Source organism: Zootoca vivipara, chromosome 2 (genome assembly GCF_965207765.1).
Source record: "Zootoca vivipara chromosome 2, rZooViv2.hap1.1, whole genome shotgun sequence".
NCBI classification, from domain to species: domain Eukaryota; kingdom Metazoa; phylum Chordata; class Lepidosauria; order Squamata; family Lacertidae; genus Zootoca; species Zootoca vivipara.
In genome coordinates this window covers 60,031,435-60,055,581 of record NC_142584.1, presented here as the reverse complement: position 1 = coordinate 60,055,581, position 24,147 = coordinate 60,031,435, and the positions used below count along the sequence as shown (strand labels likewise).

The 24,147-nt window shown below is 46.8% G+C and overlaps 1 protein-coding gene across 2 annotated transcripts in view; it reads right to left on the bottom strand.

Moving 5' to 3' along the window:
* The window catches only part of TCOF1 (treacle ribosome biogenesis factor 1), a 40,597-nt gene that overhangs the window by 1,921 nt on the left and 14,529 nt on the right, over positions 1–24,147 (bottom strand). For both annotated transcript variants that reach the window (XM_035105664.3, XM_035105665.3), the window contains 9 exons: positions 22,033–22,219; positions 18,888–19,039; positions 16,742–16,963; positions 15,713–16,001; positions 14,480–14,562; positions 10,345–10,531; positions 6,695–7,201; positions 2,697–2,773; positions 531–564 (listed from right to left, as the gene is read on the bottom strand). In XM_035105664.3, coding sequence (XP_034961555.2) covers positions 535–564; positions 2,697–2,773; positions 6,695–7,201; positions 10,345–10,531; positions 14,480–14,562; positions 15,713–16,001; positions 16,742–16,963; positions 18,888–19,039; positions 22,033–22,219 — 1,734 coding nt within the window. In that variant the 3' untranslated portion in view covers positions 531–534. The remainder of the gene's footprint in view (positions 1–530; positions 565–2,696; positions 2,774–6,694; positions 7,202–10,344; positions 10,532–14,479; positions 14,563–15,712; positions 16,002–16,741; positions 16,964–18,887; positions 19,040–22,032; positions 22,220–24,147) is intronic.

The window sequence follows — 24,147 nt, the reverse complement described above, 5'->3', positions numbered from 1 at the left end:
ATGGTAGTTTAAATTTATTTATTTATTTAAAGGAATTTATACCCCACCCGAATGGTAGTTTTAATTAATTTATTTATTTAAAGGAATTTATACCCCACCCGAACGGTAGTTTTAATTAATTTATTTATTTAAAGGAATTTATACCCCACCTTTCAGGGGGAAAGACTCGTCCCCCAAGACAACTTACAAAAATCTAAATCTAATTTAAATCCATAATTAAAAATGCAATTAAAAACAATCTAAAAACCTAGAACAGAATCATCTTCGTATACCTCTAAACTAAAAGTGATCCTGGAAGGAAGAGGCCCAACTGCCGGGGGGGGGGGGGAGGCACAGGTGCCCTCCCTGAAATCAATAAAAATACTTAACTGAGGTTCTCTTCCCCCCCCCCAGAACATGGCTACGTCCATGGCAGCTGCCTTGAATGAGAGGAGTTCCTAAGCAAAAGGCTCTAACCAGAGAAAAAGAGCCATTGGAATTTGCCAAGTTGACATTAACTAATTGGTAGAGTACTTTAAAAAGATACTTACTGGCTCATGCTGCTCCCTCAAGGTCACCAGTTTTCTGAAAGAAATCCAGAACAATTTAGGTCTGTTGTTGTTGTTTTTACGCCCCCACCGCCCCAAGAACTGGAACTGCCTCCAACGTCCTTGGCTCCCTTCACAGTACAGAGAACACAGACCCAGTTTCAGATGGTGAAGCAGGTCCTTCCAGTTCTTCCTAGGCTCAGCCACTCATGCAACCATCTTTCCTACTCCCAATCTCAAATGCTGACAAAGTAAGACTTAATTCTCTGTTTAAGAAACACAAAGCATTCTGGGAAAGGGCATCTCAAGACTTTAGTCGTCAGGGCAAAGTGCTCGGTTCAGGCCCATATTCTGGAGTGTCTGGGTAACAGTCGAAGCAAAATAACTCATACCATCCTGTCAGAAGAATTACGTAGCTCTAGCCTGGCTTTCACCCCACAGCCTAGTTTAGCTTTTAGGCCATATTCCAGACAACCAAGCAAAAGAAAAATGACTGCTATGCAAGGCTGAACCTACCATTGGGCACAGTGAGGTGGCAGAGACCCGAACTCTATGTGTCACACCACCCACCTCAAGACCCTTAAACTAGTCTGCTGCTCTCAGGTATAGTGGAGAAAGCCACCCTGCCACTTGTGTTGAAGAAATCCCCAGCTGCCAATCAGATTGGCTTCTATAGATGGAATTGGGAGGAGGCGACGCCATCAAGTGGCAAAATGTCTTGGAAAAGCCCTGATCCCCCTGCCTCTTTTTTTAAAGGGATTGCTCCATGAGGGATAAATGCACCCCATAGCTACGTAACCTAAAGGTAATGAAGTTTAGGAGGAACCAAAGTTTCTTGCGATGCAAGTTTCATACGAGCGGTGTCACATGCCAGCACCTCACCTTGCAGTACCGTGTTTCCCCTTTTTTAAGACACCGTCTTATAACTTTTTTCTCTCAAAAAAACACAGGGTGTCTTATTTTTGGTGGGGTGTCTTATTTTTTTATTTGAATACAGGAAAATAGTACAAAGCTATTTACTGAAATAGAGCATTGGCAGTCTCTCACTCATGTGGCAAGGACAAGTTATCTGAAACTAGCTGAATAATTTTGCAAGTGGTTTCAGACCAAGTAAAATGAACCCAATGTACAGACAGCACTGTATCCCATTGTACTTTACTTTTGTTAAAAACTCCAAGATAAGCAAAGTGAAAAGCTCCTCACAACACTCACAAGGGACACAATATAGTTACGGACAAAGTATGTGTCCACCTGTATGTGTATATGTGTACTGTACAGTCATACCTCGGAAGTCAAACAGAATCTGTTCCGGAAGTCTGTTCGACTTCCAAAACATTCGGAAACCAAGGCATGGCTTCCGATTGGCTGCAGGAAGCTCCTGCAGCCAATCGGAAGCCGTAGAAGCTGCGCCAGACGTTCGGGTTCCAAATAAAGTTCGCAAACCAGGACACTCACTTCCGGGTTTGCGGTGTTTGGGAGCCAAAACGTTCGACTCACAAGGCGTTCGGAATCCAAGGTATGACTGTATTTGGGAGTGGGGGATGCACGTGCTCCAGTGTTAAAATTTCGCTAGACATGCATAACTAAGATGGGGAAAGAGAAACTGAGCTGAAAGATTCACTTTCAAAGTGTTTTCAAGCTGTATAGCAAGATGAACAATAGGTCTTCCTTCCCATGGATACAAGGAAATAGGTGGCTTTCCCCCTATGCTAAATAAAGCCACTCCTCTAAAACAAAATTTAAGAAGACAGACAAGACTGTTAACGCGGGGTGGGATAGGAGCCTTGATTTAAGCTGCTCTGAGCTGGTTTTAAATCAAACGAACAAGTCACCTCCATTCTTTAATCCTGCATGTATTTGCATCATTGATACGGGTTTTTTGTTTCTACTACACCCCCAGCATATAATACTTAAGCTAAGAAATGCCTCTGACAAGGCTGTCTCCTAGCAACTTTGGAAATTATGTAGACCAAATTGTGTAAGTATTCTAGGCTGCAGTCACACCTGGTTCTGGAAAAACAGCAGAGTCCTGGAGCCCCTTCAAATGCAAACAACCTAACTCTGATGGCGCAATCCTGTATACATCTACTCAGAAGCAAAAACACCATTAAGTTCAAGTGCTTACAGACAGGTTTACCCATCCAAAAAAGTTCTCTAGTGTCCTGTTACCTTCTTTTTCTTTTTCTTCTTTTTCTTCTGTGATCCATCTGGGGTAAGAGACTCCAGCTTTTTGCTCTTCTTTTTCTCTATAAAACAATTATGCAAGAAAGAAAATAAGAATCTGCTTTTTTAAAAAAACCAAAACATACACGCTCTAGCAGCTTACAAAAGCAGCCTTCCAGCAGTTTGACTTCACCCCCAAAGGCCCACTCCTCCATTGTCTCTCGAGACAGATGGATGCCAACGATGGTGATATTTTTAACTTGCCATTCATTTATTTCTAAGAATATTTATAAAGCACAATCAAAGCTACAGCTGGGTGATGGATGGGTGTCTGAATATGTTCTGGAAAAATCCAACATCGTCAGCTATTTTGCTACCAATCTTCAGCCACAGAAATCAACCCGAAATCTTAAGATCAAACAAGTCGAATTATGCCCAAGGGACTCACTGAAACCTGTAGACATTAGTCAGAAAAGCATTCTGCTGTAGCCAACAGAATGGTTATGGTGTGCATTTGATTGCAGGGTGTGCTTTTTGCCCCCAACAGTAAAAAAAAGTTGGCGACCTCTGCACTAGGTGATCTCACCTGTTGCTACATGGGAATCTTTACAAGATCAGGGATATAACATTTAGACCGCTCTATGAGTGGAGGCAAGGTGGCATTCTGTTCAGAAATATTGGCAGCTGCACAGGAATTAAGATGTCCAGATGTTTTGTGTTTGTTTTCAGTTACAAAATGGATGCAAACGGAAGAATTCACTGCACTGCCAGTGGACTAGATGAGCTGGGGGGAAAAATAGGTCTAATTGCTAAGGTTTTGGCTAAAATGGAAATAGTCAAGCCAGTGTTCAGATGCATATGCATTTTTCTGCGTTTCTTTAAAAATTGCTCTTACAAGTAAACTATTTTAAAACCTGTCCCCCACCTCCTGAAATATCATCACAGCAATTGTTCAAAACCTTTGGTAAAAGCTAGAATATAAGGCCTGATGCCTTGATTTTCACTCCATGCATAATTGCCTGCTTCCCTCTTCTCCACACAATGACTTAGATGGGAGTCTGGCATATAAGAGGGCTGGAGCCAGGAAAATGAAAAATGCTATCTTAGCATGATAGCCCAATTGTACAAGACCAACGTTGGCTAAGGGTTTTTGTCAAAACTTGGGAGACAACATCTTGAGGTCAGACAAATTATTAGCCAGCGTAATCAAGGTCTGCTTGGCTCTCTAGAAACAGGGGAGTGTGCGGAAGAACAAGCTCTTCAGTCCTGAAGCTATCTCATTCAGTTATATGGGATCATTTCCTAGGTTAAGAAAAGAACTACATTTAGGTAACAGCATAAGGAGGCAACTCTCATCGTCCCTGACCTTTGGCCATGCAGGTTGAGGCTGATGGGAATTGTAGTCCAAAAACATCTGGGGACCAAAGGCTGGGAAAGACCGGGGAACGGGGGAACAAAGACATGCTCCCATTATTTCGAGAAAGCACTTTCCCATTACAGATGAATCCTCTTCCCTATACAAGGGTTTCCATCATTCACAATGACCCTACTTATGGGCAGTAACGCAGCAAGTGGGATCACACAACAGGCATGGCACACAGCACACAAGCCCCCATTTAGCTGGGCTAGTGGAGCTACAACAGAAACACAGTGTCCTCGGAATTTGTGGCTCAGGGTGCCCTCCGTCACTAGCAAAAAAAGCAAATGAAGTTCAGGCCAGAGTGACCCAGCAGCTGGAGAGAAGTGTTTGGCGTATACTGCATTCGGCACAACAAAAGCACTATACTTAGGCAATCTCTGTATATTAGAATGTACAGGCTGCATGCGAAGCAGCCCAAAGAAAGGGAAGGATCGTGGATGTAGTTTCTTACTGCAAAACCACTAAAATGGTATTTACACAAGAATTTGTGAGAACTTTTGAGAATCTCAGCATTGCTAAAGGTTTTTTTTTTTTTTTGCAAATGCTGGTGATCATCTTGCCCTTTGGGAATGTGCAAAATGAGCCACAAATATCCAGCCCTTATATATTAAATGACTTTCCAGTCATGTCTCTGGTTTATAGAGGGAGAAACTGAAGACATTCCTTGCACAGCTGGTGAAGAGTGAGCATGAGCACAGGTATCATTCTTCTTTACATTAGTGATTCATTTGCCCAGTGTCTGGATCAACACAGCCATATGTATAAATCCGTGCATAATTGATTTCCCCAAAAGCTATATATGTTAAGTCAGAGCCTCATCCTTGCCCAACAATATAGCTGTAACTCAGCTTTGTCAGGAATCTCCCCTCCCATCTATTCCATTGCCCTTTCCATCCTCTGCTGGAGGAGGGCTGGGACGGTCTTTCCCTGTGTGAGGCAGCAGCAAAGCGAGAGAGAAATCACTATGGAAGTATACTAGCAACAGGAATGTACCAAATCTTAGCAGGAGCCTCACACAGGCTGGAGCTGCTCTTTTAACAGAGAATGATTAAGAGCCATCCTCTCCCCACCCTCTCTGTGTGGTAACAGCAGCTCTCAGCACTTAAAGGCAGCTTTAATACTGTAGAGTCATCAGCACAGAGATCCACGGCTTGCTCAATTACTGCTAAATGTCACAAGAACTAGCAGCCCTTGCAACTGAATTTCGCTCCTCCTGTGAATCTATGCATAGAACCAGGATGGTACTTTTCCATTTCAGTTTTTAAAAACAGACCCTTTCCTATACAGGACAGAAGGCCGTTCCCTAGCTTAGTCGGGCCACACAGATGCCTGGCCATTTAATAGCAGAGACTTCTCCTCTTCCCTCTGCCTTGCCAGGACCAGCAAAATGGGGGGGGGGGGGGGGAAATAGAGCTGGGGGTGAGAGTGCATGCACACAAGTGGAATGTGCAAAAACACCACAACTGCAAGGGCTGCCCTTCTTATGGGACATACCTGCATATGGCTTCTGCCCTTTCCTGCATTTGCAGAAAATAGTCCTTGCTGCTCCGAATTGCACTGCAGAAATCCCTTACAAGCACAGCCACGGCCTTAAGTAGGAAGAGCTTTGCTGAGTAAAGCAGCCAGCTTATTCACTGGCAGCAAAGAAACTCCAGCCACACGACTGCATTGTTTGGGAGGCAACAGGGAAGAACGGGAGCCCAGCCTGATGGACCAATTTATATGAGGATAAGGCACATCAGGCTGGTTCTAAGTTTAAGATTTATTTTCCACACCCTGCTCTTTCTGTTAAACCAGCAACAAAGCAGCTTACTATGCAACGTAACGGAACAAAATAGGGACAATACAACAGCAGGCCCTATTCAGATGCTCTACTTCTGCATTAAATCAAAACACACAGTAGCTCTTTCCCCATACATTGTACAGGGCTGGTATCTGTAAGGAGCCTGCGTGCAGCTCCACACAGGAAATCTTCCCTGCAGATGCTTGGATGGGCACCACGTGGAAGGACTACTCAGCACCTATGACACAGCCCTGCCCCTGCCATTTGACCCAGAAGCAGAACACCTGAATAGGGACTGCATCAACTGGGTGCATCCACAACAACAGGGGACCCACATAGGCTTAGGGGAAACAGGAGGATGAAAAGTTGGGATCGTGTTTTTGGAGACTCTCTGAACACAGGATTCAGATCCAGCCTTCTGCATAGCTTGGCAGAAGGGTAGAGAAGGGCATGCAGCTGCAGCCTGGTGACCTCCAGATTTGCTGGACTCCTGACTCCCATCAGTCCAGGTTGACATGGTCAATGGTCAGGGATAACAGGACTTTTATAGTCCAAAGCTTCTGGAAGGCACCAGGATACAGAAGTCTAACCAAAGCCTACTGAACAGATGGTCCTCTGCAGAGAAACCTGCTGGTCTGAAATCTTGCATCCTTTGCTTACTAACACAAACACACACTACGGTTTCTTGCCAGCCAGGCAATACTGCATGAGCCCATCTGGGGGCAGCAGAGTGTGCTGAACAGGGCAAGGGACACCTGTTTTTGTGTGTGCAGCGGCAGGATGTGTGTGTGATGCTCTTACTGTCTTTTTGATCTTTGCTGCTTTTTTTCTTTGGTTTTTCGTTGTCGGTTGACTTGGCTTTCTTCTTCTTCTTCAGCTTTTTTGGCACCTCTACGCCACTCTCTGCTTTAAGCTTCTTTTTCTTCGGCTTGCCCGGGCCAGCATCCCCAGCTGCCAGCTTTCGCTTCTTGGGCGGCTTCTCTTTTGCCCCAGCCTTGGAAGATTTGGGAGGCTTGACTGCCACAACAGGGGTGGCTTGGGGCTCTCCCTGGGCGGCTGCACCAGGAACTTGGGCTGCGGCCTCCTCTGAGCCAACTCGTGCTGTCTGGGTGCTGGCCAGCAGGGTGAGTGGCAGCTGCCCTGCGGGATTCCTTTTGGTGCTGCCGTTCCTCTGAGCCTTTGTGGCAACTTTCTTTGCAGAGGCGGCTTTGGAGCTGATGCTTCCCGCTCCTTTTTTCCTTGCTGTGGCCCCCTTAGCCCCTTTGGTCCTTGCCACTTCCTTTCCAGAAGAGGGTAATGGGCCAATCTCTGTGGAAACATAATTGAAATAGAGAGTGACTCAAGTGCTCTTGACAGCCTTACTAGCTACTGAGAAGCTTATGCCTCTCCAATGCCTCCTACTTCCAAAGCACTGCAACTCACGGGAGGGAAATCATGCCATGCACCAAATTAGTTGAATGTTTAACAGCAGGAGAAAAAGGCCCAACTTATGGAGGAGTGAAGCCAGAAGGTGGTGCTAGGGGACTCTTTGATGCCTTAGCCTTTGGCCTGTGGTCCCTCAGGGTTCTGTCCTGTCCATTTTTAACATTTACATTAAACTGCTGGGAGATATCATCCAGAGTTTTGGGCTTCTGTGTCACCAGTATGCTGATGACACCCAGCTCTATGTCTCCTTTCTGCCTAAAGCCAAGGTAGGGCTGGGCAATGTTGGGTTTCCAACACTGTGATTTATCACCCACCAAACGTCGCGGTTTGGCAATGTTGAAATAAGTTGCATCGGCTCCTGCCGGCAAGGCGTGGGGTGAAACTGCCTCCACTCTTTCCATTGGTGTTTTCAACCCCAGCACCTTGTGGGCTGGGGCCAATTCAGCTGGCCCCAGCCTGCTGCTCAGGAGTGGGGCGTGGAAAGGCTCCTGCTCCCAGCTGAGCCAGCCCCGGTGTCCCTGCTGCTCATGCGTGGCAAGCAGGAATGCTGGGGCACCTTCCTGAGGTTCCCTCTGCCTTTGCCAGCACAGGCGGCAGGCGAACTACCTCGCTCACTCACCCCCCACTCCCCTAAGATGGACCAGGCGTTGCCTTTGTCTGTCTGGGTATTCTGCCTCTTTCCTCCTGGGGTGGTCATACACCCCAGGAGGAAAGATACAGCCCACCCTCTCAGGACGAGGTCCGTGAGGCAGGGCTGCCTGACGCTGCTGGTGCTGCTGGCTGGGCCTGACCCCAGTGCCGAGGCTGTGGTGGTGGAGGCAAGCACACGGGCCTTGGCGGGGAAGGGAGGAGTGTCTAACAGAGCTCACACCCAGCAGCTGGCTCCCACAAGCCAGAGGCCAGGTGGGGGACCTTTTAAACTTCTCCCTTGAGGGGGGAATGACAGACACCCCCCTTCAAGGGGGAAGTGTGATGGAGCCCGCAACTCCCCAGCTGAGCAGCCTCGATCCTACTTCTGCTGGTGGGCTCCCTCAGCTGGGGAGGGGGAGCACCTTTATGGAGCCCCCCCACCCATTCGCTGGCTCATGTGGCGGGTTGGGAGCTCTGTAAAACTGCTTGGCTGAGGTGAGGGCAGTGGCACAGTCCTCAGCCAAGCAGTTTAAAGATGCAGAGGGAAGAACAAGCTGTATCGGCATCTCGCCAAAGCAGCTTTTTTCTCCCTCTGCCGGTATGAAGGCAGGCAATGGCTGTTTCACTCAGCGGTGTATTGCTGGTGAAACCGCGGCCTTCTGAGTCCCTCTGCCCCAGCTGCAACTGGTAGCTGGTAGCAGAAGGACTCGGAAGGCGGTGGTTTCACCAGCGATATACCACTGAGTGAAACTGACATCGCGGTCTGTCCCTCATACTGATATATCGCCCAGGCCTAATCCAAGGAAGCTGTCTTGGTTCTAAACTGATGCCTGTCATCACTAATGGACTGGATAAGGATGGACAAATCCAGAGAAGACAGAGGTTGCCTAGGCTGAATGCCATCAGAATAAACCCAGACTTTATCGTAGCATCCAAACCCAGTCAACAACAGCGTCCTGCAGCCCATTTTTTGCCAGCTTTCAGCAAGAAAGAAAGTGTGTCTTTTCCCTATTTTAGCAGCTATGTTGCGTGACAGTTTGCTCATTTAGCTGGCCATATAACAATTTAAGAATGCAGTCAGAAAGAGGAAAGGGAGGAGGACACACTCACTCTCACTACTAACCCTGGGGAATGATCCACAAAACCAACACCTATCAGTTATTCCCTTCAGGTGTCCTGGCCAAGGGATTCACAAGACCATACAAACAAAAAGCAAGCCTGATGTGTTCCTGATGGATGTCCAACAGGTGGCAGCAGAAGACTTGCTCCTGCCGACTAGCCCTTATTTTAACGATTCATGTTCTTGGCCACAGAACTTTACAGAATCCCAGGACACAAAGAGAAGCCTTGCGCTTCAGAACACCATGACCCCAAAAGTGCTAAACTTTTAACATTTTAGAAGAAACGCCCCCCCCCACTTGCTTCTGAAAACCACCTTTTTGGTCAAAACCAGGGCAGAGCCCCCTAAATTGCCTAAGCCTAGGGATGTTAAAAGAGCATCATGTGACACAGACCCCCATTTTAAAATGTCTGCCATCACCCCAGACAGACACTTAACTGAGAAGATGAGCAGAAGTGGACTAGCTGCTTCCCTAAAGTGGCGGCCGCAGGGGGGGGGGGGAGCACTTCCAACTTACAGGCATCACTCAGCACACAGGCCTATTTTGGCCAAACCATGGGCACCAGCCACTTGATGTCACAGTGTGGGGCAGGTGAAGTCCTGGCTCAGCTGAAAGGGCAGGAAAGCACTTGCTGGGTCTTTCTAAGCTCCTTGCAAAGCTCTCTGCCAAGAACCACGCAGGCAGTATCTAATGATACTGTGCTGTCAAGGGCGATTGACAGGTAGGCAGCTCAGAGTGGCGGGGGAAGGTAACTATCTGGCTTGCTGCCCACATTTCTTTCCCCATTCCTGTCCTAAAGAAAAACAAATAAGCAAAGACTATGCCACGCTTCAGAACACAGCTGCCGTCTTAAGACGAGTGACCTTAAGGGTGATGCCACGGCTATGGTGTGCAAGCTAAGAACAAACACACTGCATGGGGTTAACCCTTCAGTGCAAAATACTGTCCCTACCCACCTCAGGAGAGTCCCTGAATATGTCTATGCAGAAATCCATGGCTGCTATACCCTCTCCCTCCTCCCTCAGCGAGTGGAAGATCTCAGAAGTTTCATGCCACACTGAGTTTGGGAGGAGGCAAAAGCAGCAGCTGAGACTCATTGCTTGAACCCCTCCTCCTGTCCACCCCCCAAGCTGAGAAATGGGGCCTTCCTCACCTGAGTTCTCAGGTGGTTGGGACAATTGCCTCTGACAAGTAGACCTGTGCCCATATCACATCATGTACTTGAACATTCCTCTCCTCCAGCCCTTCTGTAAGGATTCACCCTCCAAGACTAACCTGTCTTCTGCCCAACTATTTCCTTAGCATCGGCATCTGAGTCGCTACTGTCACTGGAAGAGCTGTCGCCAGAAGCCATGCTGATGGGAGGACTACGAAGAGCAGAGGAGGGTTTTCCGGAACTCTGTTTGGATAACGCAGGAGCAGCACCCTTCGGCAGAGTGGGCAGTGGGGTCTTTAAGAGGGACTAGAGGAGGGCAGGGGGCGGGGAGGAGAGAGAACACATACACAAGAGTTAGGAATTGGAAGTTATTGAGGGATGCTGCTATCCGTCCTCAAGCTGAAGAACCTGGAAGTGGTACCTTACAAATCACCATCGGATCACTTAACTGGATACTTTTTCATAGTCCTGCTGCAATATTGACAGGTGAGAATCCAGGAATATGGTTTTTCAACCTCTGCATCTCTTAATTTTAATGAGGCATCAGAGCATTGGTGGAAGGTGGGAAGAGCATGAGCAAAGAATTGGCAGGGCAGGTTGAGAAGACAAGGCCATGTTGCCATCCACCTTTCTCGAAAGAGAATGGAGTGCGTCTCCGGGGGTGAAGTCCAACTGCTGTGATAGCAGCACTGAAGTGACTTCCCCGGGGCATAAGCCTGGGCTGTGTGTATGAAGTCCTGGACTGCCCAGATGGCAAGACCCCACTCTCAACCTCACTGATGTTGTCCAAAGGAAAGCAGGGCACTGTGCTTGGCACCAGCTTGGCTGCAGGAGTTGCTGGAAGGAGGCATACAAGGCTCCACCCAACTGTCAAGGCTCCACCCAACTGTCTTAGAGACTCCATTCCGGATTCGTGTAGTTTACTCCTTAGCCCTTTTTTCTCCCAAATATAGCCTGCAAGGCAGCAAGGGTTTAGGATCAGAGCTTTCCTTCTCCTAGATGACCTACCTTCCCAGGTTGACGAGCCCCATCTGCCCTTGAGAAGACAACAGGAACATAGGCCTTACACAGAAGTAAGTCCACTGGGTCCATCTGGCTCAGTTGAGCCTAGACCAGGGGTAGCCAATGTGGTGTCATTGGATTTCTGTTCCCATCAGCCCCTGATCCCATGGCCAATGGCCAGAGATGATGGAGTTGTAGTCTAGCACCATCTAGAGGATACCAGGTTGGCTCCTCTTGGTCTATACAGCAGCTCTCCAGGGTTCCAGGCTGGATTGAATTTGGGACTTTCTGCATGCAAAGCAGATGCTCAACCCTTGAGTTATGGACCTTTCTCCAATGAGGTTGCTAATTCCTGAAGAAGGAGGGAACAGTTTTGCAGGGAGTGGGGGCGCTATGTACAAGGACATACTAGTGAATTAAGCTTTCAGGTAGAGAGAGTTATGACTAGCCTTAAGCACACTGGGGCCCTGGATCATCTGCACCATTCATAACTAAAAATGTGCCTCCAAAAAGGTCTAGCACCTCCCCCCTTTTCAAGCTTCCTAGATCCAGTGGCATGCAGTCCATGGACCAGAGGGATTAGCTTAGCCCCCCATGGTTCTGGTAAAATTAGACGCACACACCTCCGTGCTTCATTTCTGTAAGAAACCCTCCCTCTTCCCTCCTCCAACCTTACTTCCTGAGCCTCTTCTTTAGCCCTAGGCAAGCCAGAGGGCTGCACTCCTTGCATGGCAGATCCAAGGGCGTGTCTGGTGATCTGGTGGCACAGAGCGGCCTGATTATATGAAGCTGACTGGTGGCCCCTCTAGCTCTGTACTGTCTACACTCACCTCCACCTTGCCCCAGCTGTTTGTGGAGTATGTATATGTATCTAAAATTGGTGATGCTCAGACCCATTCATTCTTGCAGAAGAAGCTTTATACCCAAAGGATGGTATGTAATTGTGACCATTAGGACCCACTGGAATGACAAAATGACTTGCAGAGGCTGGCTTGTGCTCAGAAATTTGGTTTATCAGTAGAGTTCTGCTCGTAACAAGCTGAATCCTACTACTTAAACTGTTAAGTTCTACTGTTGTCAGCAGAAGAGGGTGGTGAAAGTTGATGCCTCTGAACATGTGCAGAGTGGCACCCTCCCAAGTGACTGCTGCCTGTTCAAGGCCATTCTAGAGTAAGGGCATAGGAGGATCTAGGGGTGGGGGGTACATGGCTTTAAAAAAAAAACATATCAAGTGATTCAGTGCTGGGAAGGTTTGATCGCTCTGTTCTAATACCTTCCCCCCGCCAAATATTTGATACATTGAATGCTGTGTAAGAGCAGCTCCACTGAATGCCGACAGTTGGGTGGAGCCTGAAGCTATTCTCAAAAATGCTGGGTACTATCTAGCGGTGTAATTTCCCAGGGCAACTGGCCCTAACTGTTCCCCTTCAAAAAATGTCACTGCATGCCTCTGCCTAGAGACATGATCATGCTTCCTCTAACTCTGGCTCCCGATCTGAGAAAAGCATTTTGTAGATTCGTAGAGCTTGAAATGCTGATACAGAACTTTACAATGACGCTACAAATTCCACAAGCAAGCCCAGGTCTTATGAGCCCGTGACGGAAAACACACGATGAGCCCCCCCCCCCCCCGGCCTGCCCCAGTGAGGGTAGAAGCAAGGAAGCAGCTCACAGGCTCTGGAGGAAGCATAGCTAGAGAAAGGCACAGGGACAGAAAAACCTGTCCTATGTTTCCATTCCCCCTATTGGAAGGCAGCGGGGGAGAGAGAGAGCATGTATGCCAGTATTTTATGGGTTTACAACACACGCAGTAAATTTGCTTCTCTGTTCTCTCCCTGTTAAGCACGCATAGGGGAGGCTGCTGACCATTACCACACTCCCAGGTTCGCATGCAAGTCTAATGCGTTGCAGATGTACAGCTCATACTATATGTATGCTGCTCATAAAAGGACATTTTATAGCTTAGACATGGCTTAAATTGCAAATAAAGAATTGCTGCCGTTTGCCTAACACAGCTCCCCTTGTTTAACCGTTGCATAGCCCTGAAGTTTCACCCTGGACCTCTCTCTCTTCATCAGGCAGGGCAGGTTAACATGAGGTCAGGCGCAGATATAATCAAGATTCTACTTCCAGGAAGCACCTCTCATTCCGCGACCCTTGCGTTCAGCAGGTGCATTTAAGATGACGACATCTTTGCCGAACCTATTCCTATTCTCAGTTTTCTTATGAGTAATGTCAATACCAATTTTGAATATAAAACGTGCAATAAATGTTGAACCCATTTGCCCTGCACTAATATAACCTTACATTTCTTATCTAGTTGCATGCCTCCCTCACCCCCAATCCCTTCCCTTTCATACCCCATGCATTTATCCTAATACGCAGGAGCACGGTTTGTCATTTACAAACAAAATAAAACCACCCCACAAAACCACTGGGTCAGCCTGAAAGGAAAAGAAACACTGAAACGCCAAAATTTCAGGCATCCAGATAATATCAGTATGGTGAAAACCCTCATTTAAACAAACTAAGTTTATATTATAGGCATAAGGAGGTTTAAATATCATTATTTTAAAAGCCACTTGGCTTCAAGAAAACAGTGCATCTTATCAAGGGCTTATGATATTAGATCCAAATTAAGACTGGGGGTCACTACATACCCCAAGTGCTGTTCCTAGATAACTATATCCTTAAAGCAGTTTCTTCTTTCTTTTTCTTTTACATTAAATTGGAAACATTTTAAAAAAAATTATCACTTTTGGTCATGACTACAATACCAGATCAATACCCAGCTTGCAGATAGACTGAATGGGGAGACCTTCCTTCACCAGGCTTGAGTAAGCAGCTGTAAGAACTATTTTTACCAATCACACTTAACATCTGATGCATTTACAAGACCAGTAAAATTCCCTTCTTGCTCACTGCAGTGAAGCCGTGAGACAGAGCTATTGTGTCTCAAGATGGGGTTCAAGACTGATCCCCAGGCCCAAGACCGCTGAAGTGAGCAAAACTCTAGTCTGTATGGTGTTAACAGCAGATAACCATGCAGTTGAATGGTGAAGTCCACACCTCACTGGCATTACTTATAGCTATGAGGCCAAGCCATACAGTACTACCATCCATGCTAAAAAAAAATCCTTTGTGCAGACATGCACCATTAAGACAAAACATCAAATGCAGCCTAATGGAATGTGTGCCAGGGTTAAGAGCTGTATTCTCAGCAAGCAGACCCCATCAATAAGGAAGCAATACCTGCGAAGCCTCTTCATCACTGCTGGTCGCTTCAGATGAGCTCTCTGGCTTCCCCCCCACTCCTTGTTTTTGTGGTATCCTTGCTAAAAGAGAAAGAAAGAGGGGAAACTGCCAACTGTGATACTTCTGCTGCAAAACTGTTGTGACACAAAGTTTATCTAACTGTGGAGACAGTGCCAACCCAAGAGCCTTATGAACTTTTACCCACAGAGTTTGCCCATCCCAACATTGCCAAGGTAGTTGCCGCAAAGTTTAGGTGATGTCCACTGCGGTTGCTTTAGCTGTGCTATAGGAATACCAAACTTTCCTTACTTCTTTTCTTTTTCCCCCAAGGTAGGCAAGTGAGGGAGTTATTGGGACAAGAGCTACGTGACCCTTGGGCCCAGCGAAGAGGCAGACCACTTTCAAGACTACTGTACTTGAATTACCACAGGCAGCCCACTTAGGGGCCACATTTCCTAAAGGAATTGTGTCAAATTCTACAGTGCTCCACATCTAGTGTCTAGAACTACAGTGGCACCTCAGGTTAAGAACTTAATTCGTTCCGGAGGTCCGTTCTTAACCTGAGGTACCACTTTAGCTAATGGGGCCTCCTGCCGTCGCCACATGATTTCTGTTCTCATCCTGAGGTAAAGTTCTTAACCCAAGATAATACTTCCGGGTTAGCGGAGTCTGTAACCTGAAGCGTTTGTAACCTGAAGCATTTGTAACCCGAGGTACCGCTGTAGTCTCCTAAAGAAGGTTCACCATACTTAAGGGTTTCTTTGAGGGCAATTTTTTAAATTAAAAAAACAAAAACAAGAAAATCTCCTTGTGAGATCAAGAAAAAATTGTGAGCAGGAAAACCATAAAGTTCTTCTCTAGTGCCCTTGTAATAAGACAAAATGAAGATATAACCAAGGATTTTCTCCCATTGAGACTTGGCCAATTGCGCTATCAAATTTCTAATGCGAAATAGCCACTGAGAGTGGGGAGGATTAACTGGAGTCATGGCTCAGCCTCATCACCTATTTCCCTGGCTCAGGGATGAACAAGAAAGCCTATCCCCTCAACATCCAAGATTCCAGGTGAGAGGCTGTGGCTTTCAGATGGCTAAACACCCTCTGTAAACATGCCATGAATAGGCTAGGATCCTTCTCTGCTTCTCCGCTCATGGGGGCACTGCTATCTTGTTGCATCTCCTCACTTTGCTTGCCACATTCAAAGGTGACTGGAATTTCCCCTATCTCTTACCAGGCTGTGAGATCTGCTTGGTGGTTGTCAATGCCTCCTCCTCGCCATCTGAGGAACTGCTGCTTCCAGAACTCTCGTGCTTAAGGATCCCATCGGGTTTATCAAGTGGAGCCTGGCTTAGTTTAGGCTTCTTGGAGGAGCTCTGCTCCACCTTCCCCGTTGTTACTGCAGCAGGGCCTTGGCCCATGGTGGAAACAGAGTTCGGTGTACTAGAGCTGGCCTGTGCATGCTTCCCTGGAGGAGCAGCTGTTTTTACTCCTTTCGGCAGAAAAAAGGGGTGAATGGGGGGCTGCAGGAAGATACAAAATCAGAAATGTCTATTAGAAGTTAAAAGAAGAGGGTGCAAACTTCACAACCAGCCACTTTTGGAATTAACAGACTATTCTTATGCCTAAGGAAAGCAGGTTCAAACATTCTTGTTTCTATTGCCACCTATCACGCACGAACAATGCAAATCTTTAGGGCAACTCCGTTCCCCGTCACCAGGTATTTCTTAGGCCAGCAACAATAAAGCTCAAGTAGTTGATCTTTATTTTTTTGTTTTAAAAAAGCACGTTAATATATTAATAACTCCCAACACTGGTATCAGGAGATAAAACGGCTGATCCCTGCTTCTTTCGTAATTTTCATACTGTTTTTTTATGGATTTGTAATTTTTATAGATTTTGGGCCACCCAAGTGGCATGTTTATACTAGAAGGATGGGATATAAATGTTGCAATAAACAAAAGAAAAGAATTTACATAATTGGCAACAAAGTGCTATCACTTAAGAAAGATCAGAGGTGATGGGAGGAAGGCAAGGGAAATCCATGCCAGAGAGAAGTAAAGCAGCTCTACCAAAAGTGCCTATGGATGAAGACAGTCACCACGGACCCTTGTGACTGAAGGGTCTCCACTGCCTCAAGAAGCTATTGAGAAGAGAAAGGTGTCATTAGCGCTGGTGACCAGGCAGCTTCACACCTGAAGTCTGAGCCACTAGTACAGCTGCACTCTTTGATTCTGTGCAGCATAACTGATTCTCTTTTTACCTGTTTCACAGGCTTTGCAGCCGCCACCTCATGCTCTGAAGAATGAGAGCTGTCGGTCTCTGAGCTCTCTGCGGCCTTCTGGAGAGAGGCAGCTGCAGACTTCAGTGGGCTTGCTGTCCAAACTTTTCCTGCTGGCTGAGCATTGCCTGCTTTGCCTGATGTGGCACCTGCCATCTTTGCAGCAGGAGCGGGTGTGGGTTTCTGAGTCTCCTGAGCTGGTTTCTAGCAAAAGGGAGGATTATTACATAATTAGATTGTTGACAAGAGCAGAAGCTCTATATGCATAGAAACTCAAGGGAATTTCTTTCTGTGAAGGTCTAGGTTACCAAACAACAAATACAACATATAACAAAATATGCACATTTATTTGTTTGTTTGTTTTTGTTGTTGTTAAACTTCTGCTCCATCTTTCCACTTGCACTTATGTTGCCATTCACCCCACATTTTAAGGGTTAAAAAAAAAGTTTAAACGCTGCCTCCATTAAGAAAACCGCAATTGCTTCCCCCAAGAAGCAAGATAGCAATAGTCCTCATAAAGTATAATGGGCTGTTATACTCAGTGTAGATCAGGCGTCCCCAAACTTACCACGCTTTGGGCTAGTCCCCGAAGCACAGATCCCGCAGTGGGCCAGAGGGCGGGGGAGCGCACACCCATGCGCCTGCACACACACTATTTCCGGCGCACCTCCGGGTCGCTGGAGCCCTCGGAAATGACACTTGCGCATGTGCGTAAGCTATTTCCGGTCCTCCGGCAACCCGGAAGTGGGCTGCTGCGCCCAGCCACGGCGATAAGAGCAGGCAGCGTCAGCAGGCGTCACTGGGGGCCAGATAAATGAGCCTCGAGGGCTGTATCCGACCCCCAGACCATAGTCTGGGGACCCCTGGTATAGACCCACTGAAAGTAACAATTATTATTATTGATAATAATAAGTCATTTTCCTAACAAAACTGACCCAAAGCCCTCTGTCAGTAAAGTGAGATGAGCGCCGCGACCCCAGAGTCGTTCGTGACTGGACTTAACTGTCAAGGGTCCTTTACCTTTACCTTGGGTACATTTCAGTAACACTTAGAACATTGAAGACACATTTTGAAACAGAATGGTGTTTTGTTTTGTTTTTTGCAACCCTGTATGTAAGCCGCAAGCCTGCCTTAGATTTTTGATTTTCAGACATAATACTATTCAGATTGTTAGTTACCAGCCTCTCCCGACCTGCACCACTGGATGGAGTTTTTGCGGGGTTTTCATGTGTTTTTCATAATATGCTACACCTGGCACAATAATATAAAATATATTTTATGCATCCAGCATGCATATATTGTATAATGTGCTTCAGCTGTGATGTGTAAGTTATACTTGCTTTAACGAAAACAATTTTAAAAAACCCAAATCTGTCAGCTGTGAAAAATAATAACTACTTATTTATTCATCACTAGGAACAGTCTTGGCAACTCCTGCACTGGTTCTACCTAGGCACCTGCTCGTTTCTTCTTTTTTGAGACTTCCAAGGAACAGTGGCTTTCAAGTGTGGAAAGCCCTAGAACTGTTTTCAGAAGCAGATCTGGGATCCAAAATGTGGAAGGGAGATTTTTTTTGGGGGGGGGGGCAATGAGACTACTAAAAAAAAGCAAATCAACTATCTGCAAGCACTAGGTAGAGCTCCATGCAACCTCAAGGCCAGAGGAGTGTTCCTAGCCGACCACAACCACTTCATACTCACTCTGTGTCCTACAGCCTGAGCCGAATGGCACAGCCATTGAGTAAACACAAATGCCCAATTTATAGCTAGGGGCTGTGAGTGCACACAGTCTGTTACCTGAACTGTGAGCAAAAGGGGTCCTGCACACACAGCAACCCCTTCACAATCTCAAAGCCAGATCTTTTGGAGAAGCCAACGTCCTACTCATCAGATTTTCAGAAGCAGGAGGCCAATTCCAGATCCTCATCCTTCTTCCATGCTAAACAGCCAATCAGCAAATTTGGGGGGCTTTCTTTTTATATACTAAAAAAAGTGGTTCTGAACACACCAGACGCAAGCGCACACCTCAAGCTTTGCAAAGCAAGCAACCATGAACTTAGGACCAGGATGCGAAGCACAGTCGGAGTTATACAGGTGGGAGTTTCTGCCCCTCTTGCTTTCTCAGTTACCTGGGTGAACACTTTGTCTTCTTCAGCGTCAGACTCATCGCTAGAATCCTGGCTACTGTCTTCACTCTCCTGGGTCTTCTGAAGTGGTCCTCCTGGTGGGGGCAGGGACTTTGCAGCAGACACCACCTGAGGTGCAGCGTTTGCCTTGGTTGCTAAAAGGAAATAAGGAGGCGAGGCAAGAGCTCAACAGGTTAAAACTTAAGGGGGCTGCAGCTCAGTGCCGGAGCATATGCTTTGCATGCAGAAGGTTCAATCCCTGGTGTCTCTAGGTAGGGCTGGGAACAATTTCTGCCTGAAACCCTAAAGAGCCACTGCTGACCACTGCAGTCCAGGAACATTAGACCCTCCAGATATTGTTGCACTACACATCCCATCATCCTTGACCATTGGCAATGCTGGTTGAGGCGGAAATTGGAGTTCAATGACATCTGGAGGGCCACGGGTTCCCCATCTGTTGTGGGCAATACTGAGCTAGATAAGCCAATAGCCTGACTTGGTATTAGGGCAGCTTCTTGTGATAAGATAGCTTCATCTGTAGATAGGAGCTCAAGCACTCTGGACCTGTGGCTGCAGCCATTTCTTCTTAAATGAAAAAAGGAACAGAGAGGAAGTGAAACACAGACTTCAGGAACAGCCACTGCTCTCTTGGAAAATGCTTGCTTGCTGGCGATTTCCTAGTACTGGCTGAAGAAAAACAGGAAGGAATTGGAGATCATCACAGTTCATGCTCCCACTAGAAAAGCTGGACCCCGAACCGAGAAATGTCTTCCCCTCCAGCTTCTGGACAAATATGCCAGGAAGTCTGTTGGGATCCAGCCTGCAGCAGTGAAGTCTAGATCTTACTAGCAGCTACCTGCTGGTAAGAGACAAACTGCTGCCTGGTATTCCCCCTCCCCAAACTACAAAGCCTGTCAAACCTACAAGCAGGGGAGAAAGCTTTTTAGATGCAAGCCTTTAAAAAAAGCAAATCCGTTGCACTGCAATTAAAAAAAAGAACTCATTGCAGGACAATTCCTTTAACCTTTAGCTGGTCTAAGCTCCCTGGGGGGAAAACAAAATACCCAAGCCTTGCAGTACAGTAATGCCTCATCTTTGTACAGTTAGTTCAGATAGACCAAACATGATAAAGTTGTGGGGGTGGGGTGGGGGAAGTTTCCCAAGATCTCCATTGAAACCTCACCCACTCTTCTTTTCCATGATCATGGTGGCAAAAAGAAAGGCGTTGTAAATCCATGTTAACTCAAGGAAAGGGGTCATAGTTCAGTGGGAGAGCACTTGCTTGGCATACAGAATGTCCAGGGTTCTATCCTTTGCTGCAGGTGATGGGGGAAAATACTTTGCTGGAAATTCTGGAGAGCTGCTACCAGTCAGAGTAGAATATGCTGGGCAAGGTGGATGAACAGCTTGGCTTTGGATAAGGCGGCTTCCTGTCTCCTGTGCGCTGGTGCCAAAGGGTAGCAGGGAAAAGACTAAGAGCCGCGCCAGAAATCCTAATAACTCACACAGGGTCATATTCAGCCATGGTTTACTCAGAATAAACATAGAAATTATGTTTCAGAGTAAACACTGGCATTGATGGATCTAAATTAGTCGTTTCAATGGGTCTACTCTGTGTAGGCCTAGCAACGGATGCAACCCATGCTTTGAAAGATGAGAGGTGGTGGTTTTAAGGCACCAAGCAGTAGAGTCAGTGAAGCACACGTTTAAAAAATATGCACTATTCAAGCATGCTACAGTGGGACCTCGGTTTTCGAGCGTCTCGGAAGCCGAACGTTTCGGAACCTGAACGCCAAAAATCCAGAAGTAATCGCTTCTGTTCTTGAACGTGACTCGGAAGTCGAACGGCTTCCGCTGCGTGTTTCCCCATTTTTTCAATGGATTTTGCTGACTGCCCATTGATCCTCGGTTTTCAAACGTTTCAGAAGTCAGTCTTCCGGAATGGATAACCTTCGAAAACCGAGGTTCCACTGTACTGTCACTACATTGGTGTCCTAACCTACCTCCATGAAACTTCAGCAACGCTGAAATGTAAACTTAGGCCAATAATTTGCCCAAAGCTATTTAATGGCTGAGGGAAGACCGGAACTTGAGCTGCCCTGTGCCAAATCTCCCACTCTGAATGTCCGCTGGGTGCAACATGCTGGATCTCTCATTTTTAAGGTTTTGCAACAAATAAGCTTTTAAAAAGACCTTGGAAAGAGAGGGTATACATGCTTTCGTAGTCTTTCTGGTGCTAAGCATCCTTGAATTCTTGGGTTTACGTTGCAACACAACATCTTACATTGGGTTCTATTATTTCATGGAAAGAGACAGCTTCTACTGCAATGTCAAAATTTTGGAGAACATCTAGTCCCTCAGGGCTTCTCCCCTTCATCGCTGTAAGATTCCAGGAATATTTTTTACTGCTCGTGTTATGAAACAGTGAAACCTGCTAGGCAATTTGGGGCATACCATTTGCTGAAAAACAGTCTCTGAACATAATATCCAGTGTAGGGTTATGCTGTACCACAAGGATGGATGGATGATAACCCTCTTCACTCCTCACACTGCCCAAGAAGGGCCTGGGAAACACCCAGTATTGCCCATGGCACCTCTGACCATCATTCAAGGCACCCCAGGGTGCCATGGCACACTGGCTGAAAACCATTGGTCTGCAGTAATAAAGTGATAGAAAGAATATTCCAGAGAGGGTTTCATAGCAGCTAACAACATTCCTTTATAAATAGGCAAAGAAGCATGAAGCCATTTTTACTGGCTGTTTTCTTCAGCCTCCAAGGGGAGCTCATCCCTCAGAAATGGATCTGCTTGGCAAACGCTATGAGGAACCAGAAACAATGAGCACCCCCCCTCACTCCTCCTCCTCAAAACATACAGTCCCTTCAGCCAATTTGGAAGTATGTTCTGAAACAAAACGAATACAGAATTGGAACACTGACAAGTTCCTCACATCAGCTTCAGAATAATTGGCATCTGTTCCTGTGTTTTGGCACTTCAGAACACATTTTGTGAGTGTGTGTGTGCGCGCTTTTACCCTTAGGGAAGCTGTTTGTTGCTCTGGAGCTCCCAATGCTCAGGCAAAGATATTTTACAGAGAAGCTGAAAACAAGAGGCCCCCAAGCACCAATGAAAACCAGGGGCTTCTTACCGAAAGGAGGTGGCAGGTTATGTTGTGATGGAGGAATCATTTCATCCTGACTGTCAGATGAGCTGCTGCTGCTCTCACTCTCCGTCTCCTTCCCCTTCAAAGCCCTCGACGCGGCTTTCGCCGGGGTGCCTGGTTTATCAATCTGATTTTGTCTGGCTCCAGCGGGAGGCTGAGGAGTTTGCAATTTCTGCACCACAGGGAAAAAACAAAACCCACACAAAAAAACCCGCCATCAGTAAAGGATTTCTTTTCATGGTTCAAAGTGTTTATTTGAGTTTCATTGGTTTCTTATGATTTCCCCCCAATCTGTCTCCCAAAACAGGATAAAAAAGGGATATTCCTGGATGGGAAAGACTGATAAATTACAGTTTTTAAGTGCAACTGATATTGACATGGCTATTTTGCATGACCTGAACCAGAGTTCAGACATGAGAGTTTAGGACTTGAAGTGAAGGAATTTAGGTTTGTCTTCCCCAATTACAGTGTGTATTCTCTGTCGAATCCCCTGGGACACTCCTACTGCTGTGGCATCCTAAAGCGATGAAATTTCATACTTTAAAGCAACCTTCCTGAACATCGTGCTGTTCAGATGTTTAGCGCTACAACTCCCAGCAGCCAAGTGACGTGGGGCGGAAAATTTTCTGTTTCATAAATGTGTTAGTAACAATGAATAGATGCCAATTGAAAGAACAATTTTAGGCGAGTTTCAAAGTTTTCAGCTTTGTTTACGAAATGCAAGTAAAATACAGCACGCTACGTTAGATCACTCTAGGCACCAGAATTCTTCTCGGAGCAAATTAGTTCAATTCGCACAGGACGTATTTCCGAAATGCCTTCGCTCTCCTGGAGCTCATCGAGCTGAAGAAACAAAGTAGGGCCTTCTCTGGCCATGCTTTGGCTGGCTGAAGAAGCAGGTGGAGCGGGTGGTTCGTGATTCTGCAGAAAACCTGTGCAACTGTCTGCCGCTAGTGCTTTGAAATGCCCTTTATCTTGGCTGTTTCAGGCAGAGCAGATACATGGTTTACCATTGTACAGGACATCCCCCACCTGCACCAAATCACTTGGTTACATTGAACTGACTGGGGTAACTGTGCCCCTGAAGGACCAGGTGCGCAGCCTGGGAGTCATTTTGGACTCCCAGCTGTCTGTGAAGGCGCAGGTCAATTCTGTGCCCAGGGCAGCTGTTTACCAGCTCCATCTGTTATGCAGGCTGAGACCCTACCTGCTCGCAGACTGTCTCGCCAGAGTGGTGCGTACTCTAGTTATCTCCCACTTGGACTACTGCAATGTGCTCTATGTGGGGCTACCTTTGAAGGTGACCTGAAAACTGCAACTAATCCAGAATGCAGCAGCTAGATTGGGGACTGGGAGTGGCAGCCGAGACCACATAACACTGGTCCTGAAAGACCTACGTTGGCTCCCAGTACATTTCCGAGCACAATTCAAAGTGTTGGTGTTGAATTTTAAAGCCCTAAATGGCCTCAGCCCAGTATACCTGAAGGAGCGTCTCCACCCCCATCGTTCTGCCCGGACACTGAGGTCCAGTGCCAAGGGCCTTCTGGCGGTTCCCTCACTGCAAGAAGTGAGGTTACAGGGAACCAGGCAGAGGGCCTTCTCGATGGTGGTGCCCGCCCTGTGGAACGCCCTCCCAACAGATGTCAAGGGAATTAAAAAAACCTATCTGACTTTTATAAGACATCTGAAGGCAGCCCTGTTTAGGGAAGTTTTTAATGTCTGATGTTTTATTGTGCTTTTAATTCTGTTGGAAGCTGCCCAGAGTGGCTGGGGAGGCCCAGCCAGATGGGCAGGGTGTGTGTGTGTGTGTGTGTACACACACACACACACACACACACATACACACACACACACCGGTATATATAATTATTACTACTACTACTGTGGATTAAAGTATATTCCTATCTTTCTGGGCTCTTCCTCCTTACCTTTACTCTCACCCTGCCCTAACTAAGCAACTTTGCATGTAAGCCACTTTCTAACACCCCTTCATAAGAACACGAGAGGCAGCCCACTGGATCAGATCAAAGGTCTCTCTAATCCTCTTCCCCACAGCCACCAGCTAGGTGCTTGTGAGAAACAACCCCCCACAAAGCATGG